The following is an 18,611-nucleotide window of genomic DNA, read 5'->3' on the forward strand; positions in this document are numbered from 1 at the left end:
AGTCCGAATCTTCAGTATTGACTAGAAATTTGGAACCATGTATCAAGCATTGATGACGACGTCACAGTCGCGTTATGGTAACGTTGGAAGAGTCGCTGTCAGTTTCAACCAGAAAGTGTAAGTTTTATCGACCTTGATATATATGTAAATTTGTGAGTAGATTATAGCCATATAAAATCGTTGTTAATGTTAGTAATTTGATTAATGCATGTCAATTTTACCGAATGATAAAAAAAACTAGTTTTCTCAAGCTATTCTTACAATAATATAAAACTAGATGTGTCAAACCGACACGAAGGGCCCCGTCTCAATATGTTGAACAATCTCCAATTTCAATAACACATGTGGACACAAACATTGTGGTAGTCTCACATGTCAAAAATCAGCTCAAAATCTAAAGGCGTATAGAAAAAAGTCTGTATAACTGTGATTTTCAACAATTTTCAAAGTTGTTAACCCTTAATTTTGGCAAAAATTAGCGGAGCAAAACGAAATTTAAACTTGATCTGCAACTCATCATAGTTAGCTCACATACAAAAAACCAGCCCAATATCTGAAAGCATTTAGAAAAAAAGTATAAATGCGATTTTTCAAAAATTTATTAAAGTCCAAGGCCCAAAATTACAGCAAAAATTAGCCCAGTGAAACAAAACTTAAACTTGATCTGTAACTCATCATCGGAAACTCACAAACCAAAAATCAGCCCAATATTTGAAAGCGTTTAGAAAAAAAGTCCGTATCTATATATAACAGTGATTTTCAACAATTTATCAAGTTCATAGCCCGTAATTTCGGCAAACATTAGCCAAGCAAAACAAAACTTAAACTTGATCTGTAACTCATCATCGGAAACTCACAAACCAAAAATCAGCCCAATATTTGAAAGCGTTTAGAAAAAAAGTCCGTATCTATATATAACAGTGATTTTCAACAATTTATCAAGTCCATAGCCCGTAATTTCGGCAAACATTAGCCAAGCAAAACAAAACTTAAACTTGATCTGTAACTCATCTTGGTTAACTCACATGCCAAAAACTATCCCAATATCTGAAAGCGTTTAGAAAAAAAGTCTGTATAACTGTGCTTTTCAACAATTTATGAAAGTCCAAAGCCCGTAACTTCGGTAAAAATTAGCGGAGCGGAACGAAACTTATCCTTGATCTATAACTCATCATGGTTAACTCGCATACCAAAAATCAGCCCAATATCTGAAGGCGTTTAGAAAAAAACTCTGTATAATGGTTTGTTGCGGAATGACGGAATGACGGAATTTCGTAATTACGGAATTACGGACAAGGGTAAAACTATATGGCACAAATATGAAACATGTTATGGAAAAGATCTTAATTTAATTCGTGATTTTTACATTTAAAAGACGATGAAAAAAGTATAAGTCGATAGAATATGGTTTTGAATTTAAATGTCCTTTTTTTAACATTTTCCGAATAGATACTCCAAATTTGCGAAAATCTATCCAATTTGCGGTCATGCTCAATATTGAATATAAAAAAAGAAAATGTAATATGATTGCCAATGAGAGAACCCTCCACAATATACTAAATGACACAAAAATTAACAACTATAGGTCACTGTACGGCCTTCAAAAATTAGCAAAGCCCATATCGCATAGTTAGCTATAAAAGGCCCCGAAATGACAAATGTAAAAATAATTCAAATGAAAAAACTAATGGCCTAATTTATAAACAAAAAATTGACGAAAAACAAATATGTAACATCAACAAAAGACAACCACTGAAGGAAGCATTTATAACGGTTATACAATATACAAATTAGAAGTGGTTGCCAATGAGACAACTATCCACAAGTGACCAAAAACATGTTTCTAAAAGTGAAATTATGACAAAGAAGACCAAAAGACAGACAACAGTAAAAATCCAGTTAATCTTTTCTTAAAAAATTATGTTGTATTCATTAAAAAAAATGTACAACAGAATGTGTAATTTACCATATAGTATAGTCAGTGCTCAATGGCCTGGATAAAGTTGAATGTAGTCCAACGTTTATCATGAATTTATTTCGTCAACAGGTTAAAGATAAATATGCATGGTAATGGGAGAGGAGGAATCGTTTAACTGTGAAGAAGCTTTTGATTCCATCTTTAGTCATTTTATCCAAGAATTTGTTATCGACAGTGTATTAGGGGAATACCGATTTGCATTCGATGAAACTGAGGAGAATATGTCGGATGAAGTAAGTAAACAGGTTTGTAGTCAAGTATACAGGAAAACAATGTTAAAAATTAAATAAAAGTAGATTATGTCATAAAATTTTAAAAAAAAACACAACCATTTCCTGCATACATCTTAACGTGCAACAGTAGTGTATTACAGTTGTTACTGAAGATAATATTTAAGTGTGATGAAATTATCCTCAGTCTCAAATGAAGTTCTATCAAACTGTGGTATTTGTTTTGTAATTGATCGATCCGTTTGTCGGTTATGTTACTTTTCATCTTGATTGTCTGCTACTGTTTAACATGAACAGTATTGTTTGTAAAACGTACACAATTGAAATATTTATTTTTACTTCAGAATTATAATAAGTTCAACCGTACTGAATGATATCTGCAAGCGTTTTATAATTGCATAGAATCGATTGTTCCGTATAATATATGTTTACATATATGCATGATGTTATGCAGTTCAATATTTCCAAAATAGTTAAGTGCTCATTGTTTTTCATGCTATTTTAAAATATTTTGTTTCCTATTTTAAAATTATACCCAAAGGTAACTGAAAAAGAGGGTAGGATAAAACGAATTGCTGACGATATAATTCTCACGAAAAACCACATGTTTCGATGGGTTTCGTGTGCTTAACCTTTATGGAGTTGCAGTCCTAAATGCGTTTGGCGCTTATAAAGAAATATTATTACCAGATCCCAGATTTTATTATGCAGGGAGACAGTATTTCTAACCTGGTCGAGTGAGTGTCTTTCTCTCTGCAAAAAAACAATGCAAACTGAAATTGGAAACAAAGTCGGTAATTGATTTCAATTTGAAGACAAACTTGAAAATCTATTCGTTAGCAGTTCCGTAATAATCAGCAGTAATATTGAATGTGTTTCTATTTTTGTTTTAAAGAGTTGGACCCGTGAAGTCATATAAAAACGCAGGTCCGAAAATCTGCATCGAGTGCCACAACATCAGTCGCTACCTTTCGTCATTTTCCCTGCAAGACATCACTAACATATCATGAGATGTTAGATAAATTCGTCGTATATTTGCAAAACAATTTCAAAATACATGGGTCGTACTCCTTTATGTACTTGCGCATAAATCTAAACTTAGACTGATCGGTGAGTTCACGAATGACGTAATATCCGGTTCAAGGGTGTTATGACCTCCATGTTGACATGGACTCACACAATGATCCACTCGTAATAGCTAAATCCTGAAATTAAAGAATCTTTAGTATTCACATAATTCTTATATTTCAAGGGCCCCATTGTTAAACGGATTTAAGTACCAAAATACATACTTGAAAAAATGTCACACTTAACAACTTAATATTTCAAGTTTGGCTGTGATTGTAAAATGTTTCATAGCATGAAAAATGAAAAGTAAGAAAATTATATTTTTTTCCCTTAACAGCAATAACCGGCTTTTCTGCTAGGAATTATGACTCAAATAGTTTTAGGGGAAATCACGAATAACAATGCTCTTACTTTAACTATACCTAATCTTACTGTCCACATATAACTAATTGTTCACCTGAAGTTTCTTGCCTAACTAGATTTTTAGAAATACACATGCTTTGAATTTATGTACGTGGAATAGATCATGATGTTGTGCTCTTGCTTTATCTAATAGATGATAGGATTCAAACATCACCTAATGAATGATATTGCTGCTCACAAGGAAGCAATTAAAACAAGAGTTAAAAAACTCCACGGAACCTTTTTCTAAATCATTAACACCAACTTAATCAGCAAACAAAGCCGGGCTTCAAAGTTATTCTGAATTTGCCTTTTCTAGAGGTGGCGCGAATAAGATGTGGGAACTAAAAGATTCGAAAGATTTTTTTTTAGAGTACATACAATCTAAGACTCTTTCATCTTTCAAAACATTAGAATTTTCTACACATTAGACAAGTATTCCCCTTTCCCCTTTCCAAATTTAAAGACAAATTTAAAGACTTGTTATTGCATGTTCCAAAAAAATGAATGGCCAACGTAGATACAAGTATCTTGCCTAAGGGAGGGCTAAATCCTACATTTGAAAAATCACTATGATTCAAAGTTATCATGATGCTTGATTTTTTGATTGCCAACATATTTGTTTTGTTTGGAAGACGTGTTTTTCAACAAAGTGTGGGCATTCACATGGGAAACAACTGTGCTCCTCTTCATGCCGACTAGTTCCTTTATTCTTCTTATGCTGACTTCATACGGGAACTTCTAAGGAAGAAACAAAAGAATTTAGCAGTATCCTTTAACTTTACTTACCGCTATATAGATGATGTTCTCTCACTTAATAATTAAAAATTCGGTGACTATATTGAACGCATCTATTCCATCGAACTTGAGATACAGCATACTATACTACATATACAGTTAAGTCTGCCTCATATCATGACTTACGTCTAGAAATTGACAGCCAGGATCGGTTGAAAATAAAACTTTACGACATAAAAGATGATTTTAGCTACCTTATTGTAATCGTTCCAACTCTATGTAACAACATTCCAGCAGCGCCTGCTTACGGAGTACTAGTATATATCTCAAAACTGATACACTATTCCCGCGTTTGTATTTCCTATCATGATTTCCTTAATATCGAGTTGCTAGTCACAAGGCAGCTTTCAAACCAATATTTCCGAATGGTGCAGTTGAAATCATCCCTTCGTTAGTTTTACGAAAGCCATCACGGGTTGGTTGACTAAAGTAATATCATAATTACAATCCTGTCCCTTTTTTACGAACGTGAACTTCCGATTTAAAACTGTTACCGGGTTTTTACTAGCATGCACAAAACGACGGGTAATATATGTGGAGCAGGATCTGCTTCCCCTTCCAGGGCACCTGATATAAACCTCAGTATTTGGTGGGGTTCGCGTTGCTTAGTCTTTAATTTTCTATGTTGCGTTTTTGTACTATTGTTTGTCTGTTTGTCTTTTTCTTTTTTAGCCATGGCGTTGTCAGTTTATGTTTGATATATGAGTTTGAATGTCCCTCCGCGCAAGGTACCAGAGGAACATTCAAACTCATAGATCGAAAATAAATTGACAACGCCATAGGTAAGAAAGAAAAGAAAAGAATTATAGAATTGCTGTCATTTAGGAATTTTGTATCTTGTACTTATTTGGAGAGGATTATGTTCAGTTGCATCCAATCCTATTGTTTATTAAGACAACAAAATAGATGTAAACTAACAGTTCATCGTTTAAAACATCTATTTTGTTGTTAACAGGAAGTCATAATACCAGATTCTGTTGGTGATTGGTTACACCCTACAATCAAGTGCACGGATGTATCGAAGTATACAGATAAGTTGTTCGATGTAAGGAGGCTACATGAGTCTTTTGATTTGGATCTTGAAGATGAAGAAGAAGAACTCATCAGTAATATTATACTTGATAGGTTAATAGAAGGTACACAGGAGGAAATAACTTTCCAAATCATCGAGAGCAATGCACAGGATACAGATGTTTCACCGGAAGCAGTTACTGTTCAAATTATCGAGAATAATGAACAGGGTAATAGTTTTCTGGATAGGGTAACGGATGGTACACAAGAGACAGTGACTTTTCAAGTTAATGAGAGTAATGAACAGGGTGAGCTATTATACCAAATCAGACTTTTTAATTCAAATATTGGTATCTATTTTCCTTGATAACTTTAAAAAAAGGGCTATCAGGGGATCGATTGACAGTTGATCGTCATGTTTCTGATTGGGTTGAATTGAAACACTTATAACAGTCGATTCATTTATTCAAGTAACATTCAGGTGATAAGTGTTTTTGGTAATGTCAATTTGAAGAAAATGGAGTAGGGATTATGGTCATCTGTAGGCATACTAAATTGTTGCTGGAGAATAATTTAGATCTATTCAATGTTCACAGGTATAGATGTAGTCAGTATAGTCACCAAACGCTTTATTAACAAATTCTATCAATATCACTGCTATTTTAATGGTTTTTATATGTCCGATCTTGAATATTTATTTTTCGGTGATGTTTGAATCGAAAAAAAGTACTGTGCTTGGTGCTAAGCAAAAAGGTAAATATATCCGTGATCACCTTTTTAGATATTCCTAAACGGAGAACAAAATATTAATGTCTATTGAACTGGTGAATAGTTTCAACTTTACCTTTTGAACCCTTGGTGTAATATTTTACTTGTATATGGCTTAACATATCGTTTGTCTCTTGCAGGGAATAAGTTTGTAGACCGAGAACGAGCAAAAAGTCACCACTTTGGAGTTGGTCGAACAAGCTCTATCCGCAACGTTTTCAACACGATTTTCCATGTAATTATATTTATCAAATAGAAATTATTATCTATATATTATGAACGAAAAACAAATACATAAATTTAATAGAAAAACATTTTGAAAGAAAGTTGAAGCTCGATTACTGAACTAAATATTTGTTTCGTGTAATTGTTGAATACTTTTAATTATGAGACCACAAACAATTCATGTGTTCAAATCATATGCATGTTTTGTGGAAGTTGGTTGTTTAAAATACGAATATCAAAATATGAAGTAGGCGACGGATGTCATGTTATAACAAACATTTTATGTGAGAGACCAGAAATGTACACAGGGGTGACAATAATAATAATTAAAAAAATATACGTAAAAAGCGCTTTTCTGGATTTACTATCATCAAGAACGCTAAAAATACCTTCGAGCTACGGTATTGACTTATATGACAAAAAAGGCCTAAATCAATAGCCAAATTATATAAAATGTTTTGTGCCAAACACGTAGATTGCAACTTATCATTAATTGTTATCTTCTGTTTGGTAACTGATGGACAAAAAAAATCCATCAAAAATGCTAGGCCTATACTTGTGTACGTCAAACGTGCGTTTCGTCTACATATGAAAAAAAACATTTGATAAATTGTCCAGGTCGTAAAAAAATGACCATTCCATCTACCCTATGAACTAATTCATGAATGAAGTAGTTTTCTAATTAATTGTTGTCATATGCCATATCTAAATGATTTTAGTCATCGGGTGAAAGTTGATCTTATGACAGATACTCGATATTTTCACTTCAATGTATTCACATCTTTTGAAAACAGGTTCAACCTTCCATTTTTTATTTATTAAATCAGGTATATGGAAGTTGTTATCTACAACCAGTTTCTATGTTTTCGTTCTTTTCCTCTTATAGTTGATAAGTTTCCTTGGTCTTAGTTTGTTGCCCAGACGTGTTTTTGCCTTAACAAATAATGACTATTGAACAGCGATATACTCCTGTTGTCTTTAATTATGCAAACACGATTAAGGGCTTGTCATTCTGCAAATAAACAAATCTACGTATAACGAGTATTGATATATTACCTCAGCCGTATTTGGCACTACTTTTTGGAATTTTGGGTCCTCAATGCTTTTCAACTTTGTACTTGTTTCACTTTATAACTATTTTGATCTGAGCGTCACTGATGAGTCTTATGTAGACGAAACGTGTGTCTGGCGTATTAAATTATAATCCTGGTACCTATGATAACTATTTACACAACTTGGTCGATACCAGGACGTTTCATGCCCGAGGGTATCAACAGCCCAGTAGTCAGCACTTCGGTGTTGACATGAATATCAATTATATGGTCATTTTCATAAATTTCCTGTATACAAAACTATGAATATTTCAAAAAACTAAGGATTTTCTTATCCCAGGAATAGATTACCCTAGCTGTATTTGGCACTTTTTTTTTTATAAAATTTGGGCCCTCAATGTTCTTCAACTTTGTACTTGTTTTACTTTATAGCTATTTTGATCTGAGCGACACTGATGAGTCTTATGTAGACGAAACGCTCGTCTGGCGTTATAAATTATAATCCTGGTACTTTTGATAACTATTGATGCCACAGTAATATAAGCAGTCAACACCCGTTGCTTTTATTATACGGCGAAAACATGATTTGTTTTGTCCTAGGCTTTCTAATATCAACACTAGCTTTTTCAGAAAATTGATGAAACGGACCGGAATTGTGTTTTGATAGAGTTTAAAGTTGATGTTTAATGCCGTCGTCAAACGTTGGCGTATAGACCGGCGTGCAACATATGTCAGAAAAAAATGACAAAACCGTATACGTAAGTTGCACACCAGAGGAACGATAAGCAATCGCTAAACGCGCGTTGCATAAGTTTGAAGTACGTCGAAATGCAAACGTATACGCTTGGTGAACGCTATAACTCAAAGAAATTTGTATGCAGCATAAAAACTTTCATCCAGCTCGAGCGTTTGTCAATCACATACCTGTACGCTACACGCACGTAATACATACACTACAAGCGCGTTGAACACGCTAAAGATAAGTTTAGACACATTTAGGAACCTTTTGTTAGCGTTTATTCATGTGTTTCTCTGTCCTATATGTTCTCCCACTTATTTATATTGTAGTCCTGTCATGTAATGTTGTCATTTTATTGTTATATTTAACATTGCCATAAAAGCGGGAGGTTTGTCATGCCACAAACCACCTTTTATAGCTGACTATGCGGTATGGGATATGCTCATTGTTGAAGGCCATACGATGACCTATAGTTGTTAATTTCTGTTTCATTTCGGTCTCTTGTGGAGAGTTGTCTCATTGGTAATCAAACCACATCTTCTTTTTTTTTTTTTTATATCAACCCACCATTTCTTTCTTAAAATGTCCTGTACCAAGTCAGGAAAATGGCCATTGTTATATTATAGTTCGTATCTGTGTGTGTTACTTTTTAATGTTGTGTTTCTGTTGTGTCGTAGTTCTCCTCTTATGTTTGATGTGTTTCTCTCAGTTAAACGTTGTAACCCGGATTTGTTTTTTTCTCAATCGATTTATGAAACTCGAACAGCGGTATACTACTGTTTCCTTTATTTAGGACACGTTGTATACGCTCCAAGATCGTCCGACTTAACTAAAACGTATGCAGGTATGTTCGTAACAAACACCCCATAATAAAACGTCCCAGACACGCCGAAAGCACGGATTAATGTCCCAGATACGACTGGGGCGCGTCTCCAATACGTGCAAGAGACTTTTTCCTTCGTAGCGTGCATTCCATCTACGTTAGACAAACGCCAGGCATACGCCATCATACGTTACTTGAACTCCCGTCGTACGTCGGAGCTATACGCTGATGTGTGACGCCGGTATTAGATGTCACTGCCTAGGAAACTTAAATTTTAGAATGAGTTTTCGCTTCGCCGAAAACTGTAACGCCAACATAAGCTTGATCGATGACTAGTCTCTCTAAACATTACCCGTCAACATTGATCAGATGCTCATAAAGTTGACATTTGATCCTTTCAGATCAGTTTTTCGTCGTGCAATAAACTTTCCCACGTTTTGACTTTTGTGATTTCTGTCTTTTCTCTCCTCCATTTAACGATCACATATGAAACAATGCATAATATAATACTTGATACTCTAATCTAATCAAAATCTCTTTTTTTTATTTGACAAATTTCAGCGGAGTAAATCGTCAACAAAAAAAGTATTGGAACCAGAGGAATTAGAAAATCTAGTGTCAAATAAAAAGAATAGACGATTCTTCAAACGTACACGCCGAAAGAACCAAGGTTGGTGTATATGCTTCTAAAAAAACTCCATTCATGTCCGGCGTTTTAATTAGATGCCTCGATTTGAGAGATTGTCACGCTTTTTAAACGCCAAACAAGCTCTCTCTTTCCAATGGCAGTCCACACTATCCGATTTCGCCCAAGCAATCCTCTTTTCGGAACTGATCACAGGATACAAGTACAAAAGTATACATACATTAGCACTCATACCACATCATCCTATATTTATATACAACTAATCAAATTTTAAGTACTTTAATTCATCATTGTTATACATCGATGCCACTGCTTGTGAGTTTTTATTCCACGAGGTTGTCACCAGACTAGTAGTCAGCACTTTTGGGTTGACATGAATTATCCTTGATATGGTAATAATTATATATTAACTATTAACATAATTTAGAATTTTTGAAATCTTAACGCTTTTCTACCTCAGGAATAGATTACCGTAGCTGTATTTGGCAATAATTTAGGAATGTTTGGTCCTCAATTCTCTTCAACTTCATACTTTATTTGACCTTTTTAAACTTTATTTGATTCTAGCGTCACCGAAGAATCTTTTTCAGACGAGTTTCGAGAGAAAATCTGAAAAAAAATGTTTGTATTTAGAATTATTAGCCCGATATTTTTGACGTGTCTTAACACTCTTCGTATGAGTTACTACATAGAAAAAAAATTAATTAATATTAATAATAATTAATATAAGTTGCAATAACTTGTTTCCCAATCCACTATAAATAAATATGTTTAAACTAACATTAAAAGTTGTATGCATATTTTTTATCAACAACGAAAAAACCGCTAGTTGAATAGATAAATATCGTACAAATTATAAATTTGACGATCTCTTATCTATATTTAAAAACTACGTAGGGCATTAGTTATTGTGAAAACGTGGTAAAATACTAATAAGTAATTAAAACACATGTTTCTTGGACTGTGACAGAATTTGATTTTTGCAGATGTACGCCTTACCATTGAAAACTTTATACCTACACAGCTACTTTTGCATAGGTACTATTTCTGTACTAAAAATGTGTAGTACTGGAAATCTACTTTTAATATTCAGTACTATTTTGTTACTCTAAAATTATTGTAATATTTAGGTACCTGTATTTTACAATACTTTATTTGTACTTGAAATTTAGGTTCTACAGATTTTTGGTTACTACCGTTTCATTTTCAGCATTTTGAAAGTTTTTCTATTTCAAATCTGATTTTCAAACATGGAATATTACAAGTATTATTTAGTACAAAATATTTAGTATAAATCACGTACTGTAAAATACAAGCACCTAATTATTACAATAGTTTGAACATTTTTTTAAAGTAAAGAAATAGTACTAAATATTGAAAGTAAATTTCCAGTACTGCATTTTTCAAGTACAGAAATAATACCTATGCAAAAGTAGCTGTGTACTTATTTTGAAAACATAGAGCTACCTATTATTTCGTAAACAAACTATAAAACCAGTGCAGATGTATAAATTGTATACGTCCGTTACGTCAGATGTCAACAATGTTACTTCAACTTGAGGCTGTGAATCATCAAATGTTAGATATGATACTATGTTATTATGGGTGTTAACAAGATCGTCTAAGATCATAAGACTAAATAACATCAAAATATCGTCCTCATAATATATTGGAAACAATCAGGTCATTAAAGACACCCTTTCATCATATTGGAGCATGCTGATAATGACGGCTTTACATTAGATCTATAGGATGTTAGATGTGTACTGATTGATATTTTGTGCCTTGTACCGAGAGAGAAAAAAATATACTATACGACTTCAGCTCTTTATTTTGTGCTGTAGCACACCTGTCTCATGCCAGTCAAAGAAGGGGGGGGGAGGCGCCCGTAGACATTTTTCTCACAACAACATTAAATGGGTGGAAACATCACGCCAGATGCCAGTATTTCAGTGATTTCGTTTTTTGCTATAAATCATATTTGTGTTTCTGTCCTGTTTTGAACATAAATAAGACTGTTAGTTTTCTCGTTTGAATTGTTAAATATTTTTCATTTGGGGGCCTTTTCTAGCTTTTTTTGCCGGTATGGGTTTTGCTCATTGGTGAATCATGAACGGTGACATTTATTTGTTATCTTCTACGTCATGTGGTCTCTGGTAAAGAGTTGACTCAATGTCAATCAAACCAAACCCCGTAATTTTCATAAAACAACTGCATACTTGAAAATCAATTGAATTTAATCTTTAAGGCCTGTCCTCTACTTATGCTAGAATATACACTATACTAAGGATAATTAATTTCTCAATTCAAATCAAGTCATAGGTAGTCTATCGATGGTCAAATCTCTGAAATCGATCAAGTAGAAAAATCAAGGTAACAAACAAAAACTGAGGGAGAAATACGTTTGCTTGACCACGAAAATGAGTGAGACCGGGTTCGTCTATAGAGTAAACGTCTCCTGTTCGTCTATAGAGTAAACGTCTCCTGTTCGTCTATAGAGTAAACGTCTCCTGTTATGCATGAATCATTCATGCAATAGAGAATCAGATAAAAAGTCACATTAGTTGATAATACACAAATAGTTATTAAAGGCATCTGGCTTATAATTTGATACGCCTGACGCGCGTTTCGTCTTCATATGACTCATCAGAGTCTCTCAGATCAAGATAGTTTCAAAGTCAAACATGTACAAAGTTGAAGATCATTGAGGACCCAAAATTCAAAAAAGTTGTGCCTAATACGGCTAAGGTAATATATGCCTTGGATAAGAAAGTCTTTTGAATAATTCATACTTTTGGAAACAGTTAATTTGTAAAAATGACCATATAATTGATATTCATGTTAACACCGAAGAGCTGACTTATGGGCTGGCCATACCCTCGGGAATGGAACGTTCACCAGCAGTGGCATCGACCCAGTGGTGTTAATAGTTATCAAAGATACCAGGCTTATAATTTAATACGACGAAATAGCATAAGACTCATCAGTGACTCATTAGTGACGCTCAGTTCAAAAGAGTCAATTGATAAAACGGACCGATATTGTGTTTAAATAGAGAACAACGTTGAAATTTCAGATGACACTGCCTAGGAAACGGTAATTTTTAAATTGATCTTCTGCTTCGACAAAAACTGTAACGTCTAAATGAGCTAGTACGATGAAGTTATAAGGACCTACATTGGACTTTTTAAAACTGTTTTACCAAAAGTAAGTAAGTTAAAAAGCAACATTAACGTTGGAATGTCTATAAATCTTCAGAGAAAAAACTTCCCCTTAATTACATGTTACAAACAAATAATGGACATATCTTACAATTTTTTCAACCTTAGCTTAATGCTAATTAGTCAATTACAACAGCATTGATTTTTGTTAAATTGTGCTAGTTATGTGATAAGAGAACTTTTCTCATAAATCATATTGACATTTATCGTTTTTGCTCGATTTTATGCGCATTGTTGGATTCACCTTCAACGGAATAGCCAAATGTTGATTCATGGATAGACAAATCAAACATTTCGTAAGGAAAACAATCGATACAAGGAAGGTTATTATGTCATAAAAAAGGAAGCAAAGAACTCTAGGTATGTTTTGAAGCAATTTGAATAAAATTATCAAAAATGCAAATCTCAAGGAAATATTAAATTAAGGTTATTACTCCTTAAAGTTCTTTACTTTTTAGAATTCAATGAAGGATGTGTTCAAATCCAATTATAAAATGATATATCCGCGCATGCTCTGCTCGATAACACAGAAACATTGTCGTTGACTTCAAAGTAAAGAGATAATTAATGAAATCTTATATAATTGAACTACAGACCTATTTTATTATAAATTTGCATCCCTCTGAACATAATTAGTATAAAACAGTATAATTTTATTAGAGTACTAAAGTAACTTTGCAAGGACTAGTCTTATAAAACAAAACATTCCTCCCCTGGTAGAATTGATATCTAACTTACAATTATAAGTCTGGTCTTATCAAAATGTATCTAAGTTGCGTTTTTACAGACGAATCGTTCACGAGGGTGTCATCAGCCCAGTTGTCAGCATTTTTATGTTGACATGAAATCTTATTTACAAGTTCATTTTCTGTAAATTACCTGTTCATAAAATGCTGAATTATTCGGAACACTTATGTTCCTTTACTCCATGGTTAGAACAAACTTAGTCGTATTTTGCACATTTTTTCGATATTTGTGGTTTTCAATACATCTGAGCTTTGTTCTTGATTTTAGCCTTCAAACTTATTTTGGTTCGAGTGACGCGCATGAGATTTATGTAGACGAAACATTCGTCTCGCGTACGAAGATATGAATTTTCTTTTAAAGAATGATAACGATAGTCAAACGAATTTCAAAACAATAATATAAGCAACACAAGAGCTACCAGAAATTGTTCTGCTATTTCTCACTGTTCTGGACACATATGAACACCCCCAATGCTGATCAATCATTTAAAAAAAAAAGAGTTTTGCCCCTTGGAAATATTATTCATATGTAAAATTGATTTTAAAATTCACTCACACTTACATTTTTTGTAGGAAAATTATAAAACTGACATGAAATGTTAAAACCAGCAATGCTTAGGGCGGACCTAAAACAGAGAGTTGACGAAATATTATTCATAGAGATGTAACCCTTGCATAATATAAATTGATAACATGACTTTTATTCAATTAATAACATAGATATACACAATATTTATCATGGAACACATCTGGAAAGTTTATTTTGTTAATAATTCCTCTCAATCTCTTAAAAAATGAAAACCTCACGCTACATAATTTCCTGCGTCCAAATTATATTTATCAGGACCACTCAAAGGCAAAAATGTATAATAACTGAAACAGTTGAAGAGCTATATGACAAAGAATAACTTAAAAATAGCCAAACCCATCTTAGGTCAACTTTTCCTAAAGGAGTTGCAACCTTAGTTTCTTTATAATTTCATTTTTTTTAAATGGATAATTTTAGAAAGATTTGTTATGGATCATGCCAGTACACAAGTTCTGACTACTGCATATAGTTATCAAAGATACCAGGATTATAATTTAGTAAGCCAGATGCGCGTTACGTCTACATAAGACTCATCAGTGACGCTCGGGTCAAAATAGTTATAATTCAAACAAGTACAAAGTTGAAGAGCATTGATAAGTTAATAATACCCTCGTTGACTGATAGTCCACCAGTAGAGGTTTCGACCCAGTGCTGTAAAAAAAGAAAAACAACACGTTAAATGAGGATAAATAAAACTAGAGAACACTATACAGAAAAAAATTAAAAGTTGGAAAAGCCATATATCAATTTATGGGGTTACAGGAACTTGACAACTATTACTATGTGTAATTTTGACAAAAAGTTCAGACTCTTTACATATTTGTTATCTATCTATCTACATATAACTACATACTACTAAATTTGTAGACCAAAATGTTTTAGCCGGTTTGTCTCAACGCCGACGATCTGCTGAAGTATTGTATGATAATAAATAGTAAGTGTGTGCAATGAACGTTTTCGTTTTGTAAGCATGAGGAAATTGTTTTGTATTCAATTTGTTTTCAATTGATGAAAACTCGGCCGACGGCCAACTAGCATCACTCAAGCACTCACAAATTATTATAACTTTTTGCATCACTTTATCAAACTCGCTAAACTCAAAATGAAAGAAAAATAATACGACGAAATGTGTTTATTCATTAGATTGTTTTCTTCTTATCTTGACAAATATTACACTATATCATGTCAAAAGCTAATGCCAAGGGTCTATCAAGTCACTTTTGGTTCATGTACTGATTAAAAATTGCCGACAAATCACGTCACGAAATAACTAAGAATGCTGAAAATCGCGTTAGATACATTCAATGAATCAAACATGTAATGTGGTAAAGACTAGCCATTTATCGGAATATTTCCAATAGAGTGTATTAATCTAAACATGATTTCACGGTATTCGAGTTATCTTTTCATCGTTGCAACTATTTATGATTGTTAATATATTGAAGAAGAAAAAATGAAATTTGGTTGATGAAATCGGTTGATATTTGTCACCTTATGAATAATATTAATATTTATTAAAATATCTGATACGAACTTGGCGATACGAGGAACTGTTACTACGGTTGATAACAATTGCAATTAAAATCAATGTAATTAATTTTGATAAACAGACATAAAAAACAATGTTCCTACTAGTCATCATAGTCATCAATAACTATTTCAAATTTCACGTTAGTTATGTCGTCTGCTTAAACCTAAATCATATCCAATTAGTTATCAAAGGTACCAGGATTATAAATTAGTACGCCAGACGCGCGTTTTGTCTACATAAGACTCATCAGTGACGCTCATATCAAAATATTTATTAAGCCAAACAAGTACAAAGTTGAAGAGCATTGAGGATCCAAATTCCAAAAAGTATTGTATTTAAAATTTGATTTAAAAATTAAGTTGCATATGACTTTGTAATAAGTGATAATAATTAGTTATTGGCGCTATATCAGATCATATTGAAATGTCACTTTTTCGGTCAATTCAGGTACCAAATATTACTAGCGTTTTAAATTGATGCAGCAGTAGTTGTTTACATGTTTTCAAATCTCAATCAAAAGTCTTCTGATTTAAGTCAATTTGAATCCTTGTAGCATTCAAAGACCAAAATAAAATCCTATTTTCTGTCTTGTTAGTTACCTTTTAGATTAGGTGACATCACAAAAGGTGAAGGGGTATTCAGGTCCAGTTTTGTTTTTCTTTGTCCAAGAAAATGACACATTGGGAACCACTCCATAGTTAGGCGTGTAGTTTCGCATTTTGTCCCAGCAGTGTGAATATTGTAACTTTAAATAATAGTACATTTTCTTTCAACAATTTTCATCGAGATATATCAATCTTTTGTGGACTGATAGAAACGTGGTAAATATTTGATATTAATACTTGTTTTTTTTTTTACAGAACCTATACCCACTACAATTGAGGTACAGGAGGGTACTGATGTGTCATCTCAAGTTCAGAGTAAACTCATATCACGACTCTTTACTGGTCATAAGGCCAACCGTGGACAAGAAAATGACAACGAAAATATGTTGGATGGAACTGGGAATTCCAGAACTGTGCTTGGGGGAATCCGCAACTCATTGATGAATTTGTTTAGAAACAGGGTTGTTGTTTAGATAATGGTTGCATTGATTAATGTTCTGTTCTCTAATGTCAAACCAATATGTTGGAACGGAATAAAGTGGTATGAAAAAGTTTTAAGCTAAATATAGTAAAAATACATAAACAAATACGTAGTACCCGAAGGAAACAAACTTTTATATTGGGTACTAAAAAGATGTTGACGTATTATTCACGATCATTCGCAAATAGATAAATAAAAGTTTGAACAACTACTCTTGCGTTCGATATTTTAAATCCATTTACCTGATCGATTTGCAATATGCTACAATAATTTCCTTGCTGAGTGTTATTCTGTTTACAGTTGGATAAACTTTATCGTTTGAAAAATTATTGTTTTTCAGTAGAACTCCGTATGTAAATACCATTTATAGACACGAGAAATATGATATCCGACATTAAAAGATAAAACTCAATATATAACCTTTTGGTCTGTTCCATCAAAAGACGATAGCAAAAATGAACCTCAACAAAGTCTATATCAAAGAAAGATAGGAAAAGGCAAACCGATTGGTATTTCAATAAATGTTTATAGCTATTTTAAATTCTTTTGTTTAAGCATTGGTTCGATTTTTATTGTGTTAACAGGAATGTATTGAACAAATTTATGCATATTTTTTTCAGTAAATATTACTTTGATGTATAGACCTCATAGTTATATTTCGAATAATTGCATGTTTAATGTTGAACTAACGGATCAGAAAAAATGAATCGTTTTGAAGATGATGTATCTGAACTTTTGGTGGTGGTTAAGTGAACTGGCCACAGTTTTCTTTTTAGTATTCGGTAGTTGTTTAGTTGACTTGTCTATTTTTTTGTAGTGCTTGCTGATGGTTTTGTTGACCTTCCTCATGTGTAAACTTTATATACAATGAAAACAATTTATACAGTTCACACGTACGAAGTGTTTCCTAGATTAACCTTCATCAGAAATGCTCAAAGCCAAATATTTGAAAGCCAAAAATGTATAAGAACCGAATCAATGGAAGATCAATATGACCAAAAGGGGTAGAGAAAATAGCCAAATCCATTTTAGGTACACTCTGCCTGAGAGATTTGAAGTTTGTAGCTAGGAATATGAAAATTGTTAATTTTTCTAACTATGAAGGGACAATATTATAAAAAATTTCCTTTTTATTTAATTTCATTGTTAATTAAGTATTATACAATTTAAATGAAAGTTAAATGAGCTGTAAACGTGGTAAAAACAACAACTTCCAGTGCATTGTACATGTACTGGATCATGATCATGATGACAACTTTCAATGAAACTTTGAAGAGATTTATTTTTTAGATATTGATTAGAACCTAAGTTATTACAAATTATTACACACAAAGGTATTCTTATTTAACAAGTATCTATAAAGATGTTTATAACATACTAAATTAAAGTTGATAATATGAAATGTAGTGATCAATACCCTTATTAAGACTAAAATATTTAATTGAGCACAGTATTTGATAGTGAAGAAATTGTCTATATGTTTTACATTAGGATGACAAATGTCTCCGTGTACAATGAAAGCGTTAGCAATTATTAAACGAAAAGCACATTAAAAATATTTCCTTTGGCAAATATACGAAAATATTAGAGTAAACAGTATGTTGTCTTAATTTTAAGGAAGAGCGGACTCTATCCGTATTCTAACAGAGCAACAAAATATAGTATTTACCATGTTTAAATATTTATTAACTTTGCAAA

General features: G+C 32.7%; 1 protein-coding gene across 2 annotated transcripts; it reads left to right on the plus strand.

The window, feature by feature from the left end:
- The first annotated feature begins 2,047 nt into the window (after positions 1–2,047).
- On the plus strand, positions 2,048–17,124 carry LOC139490878 (uncharacterized). Of its 2 annotated transcripts, none has more exons than XM_071277971.1 (5): positions 2,048–2,223; positions 5,432–5,795; positions 6,396–6,490; positions 9,656–9,764; positions 16,688–17,124. In XM_071277971.1, exons 1-5 carry the CDS (start codon positions 2,065–2,067, stop codon positions 16,903–16,905), a joined length of 945 nt encoding a protein of 314 aa, XP_071134072.1. In that variant the 5' UTR covers positions 2,048–2,064; the 3' UTR covers positions 16,906–17,124. The 2 variants fall into 2 exon arrangements, with proteins under 2 accessions (XP_071134072.1, XP_071134083.1); XM_071277982.1 differs by having other exon boundaries at positions 2,048–2,211.
- Positions 17,125–18,611: the final 1,487 nt, after the last annotated feature.

Source organism: Mytilus edulis, chromosome 1 (assembly GCF_963676685.1).
Source record: "Mytilus edulis chromosome 1, xbMytEdul2.2, whole genome shotgun sequence".
Lineage (NCBI taxonomy): Eukaryota > Metazoa > Mollusca > Bivalvia > Mytilida > Mytilidae > Mytilus > Mytilus edulis.

What these genes read in the sequence shown, in the direction of transcription:
- LOC139490878 (XM_071277971.1), top strand. Translation starts at nt 2,065, where the DNA reads ATGGTAATGGGAGAGGAGGAATCGTTTAACTGTGAAGAAGCTTTTGAT. An exon ending in CGGATGAAGTAAGTAAACAG is followed by an intron (nt 2,224 to 5,431) that starts GTTTGTAGTCAA and finishes TGTTGTTAACAG; the next exon opens with GAAGTCATAATACCAGATTC. An exon ending in TTTTCAACACGATTTTCCAT is followed by an intron (nt 6,491 to 9,655) that starts GTAATTATATTT and finishes GACAAATTTCAG; the next exon opens with CGGAGTAAATCGTCAACAAA.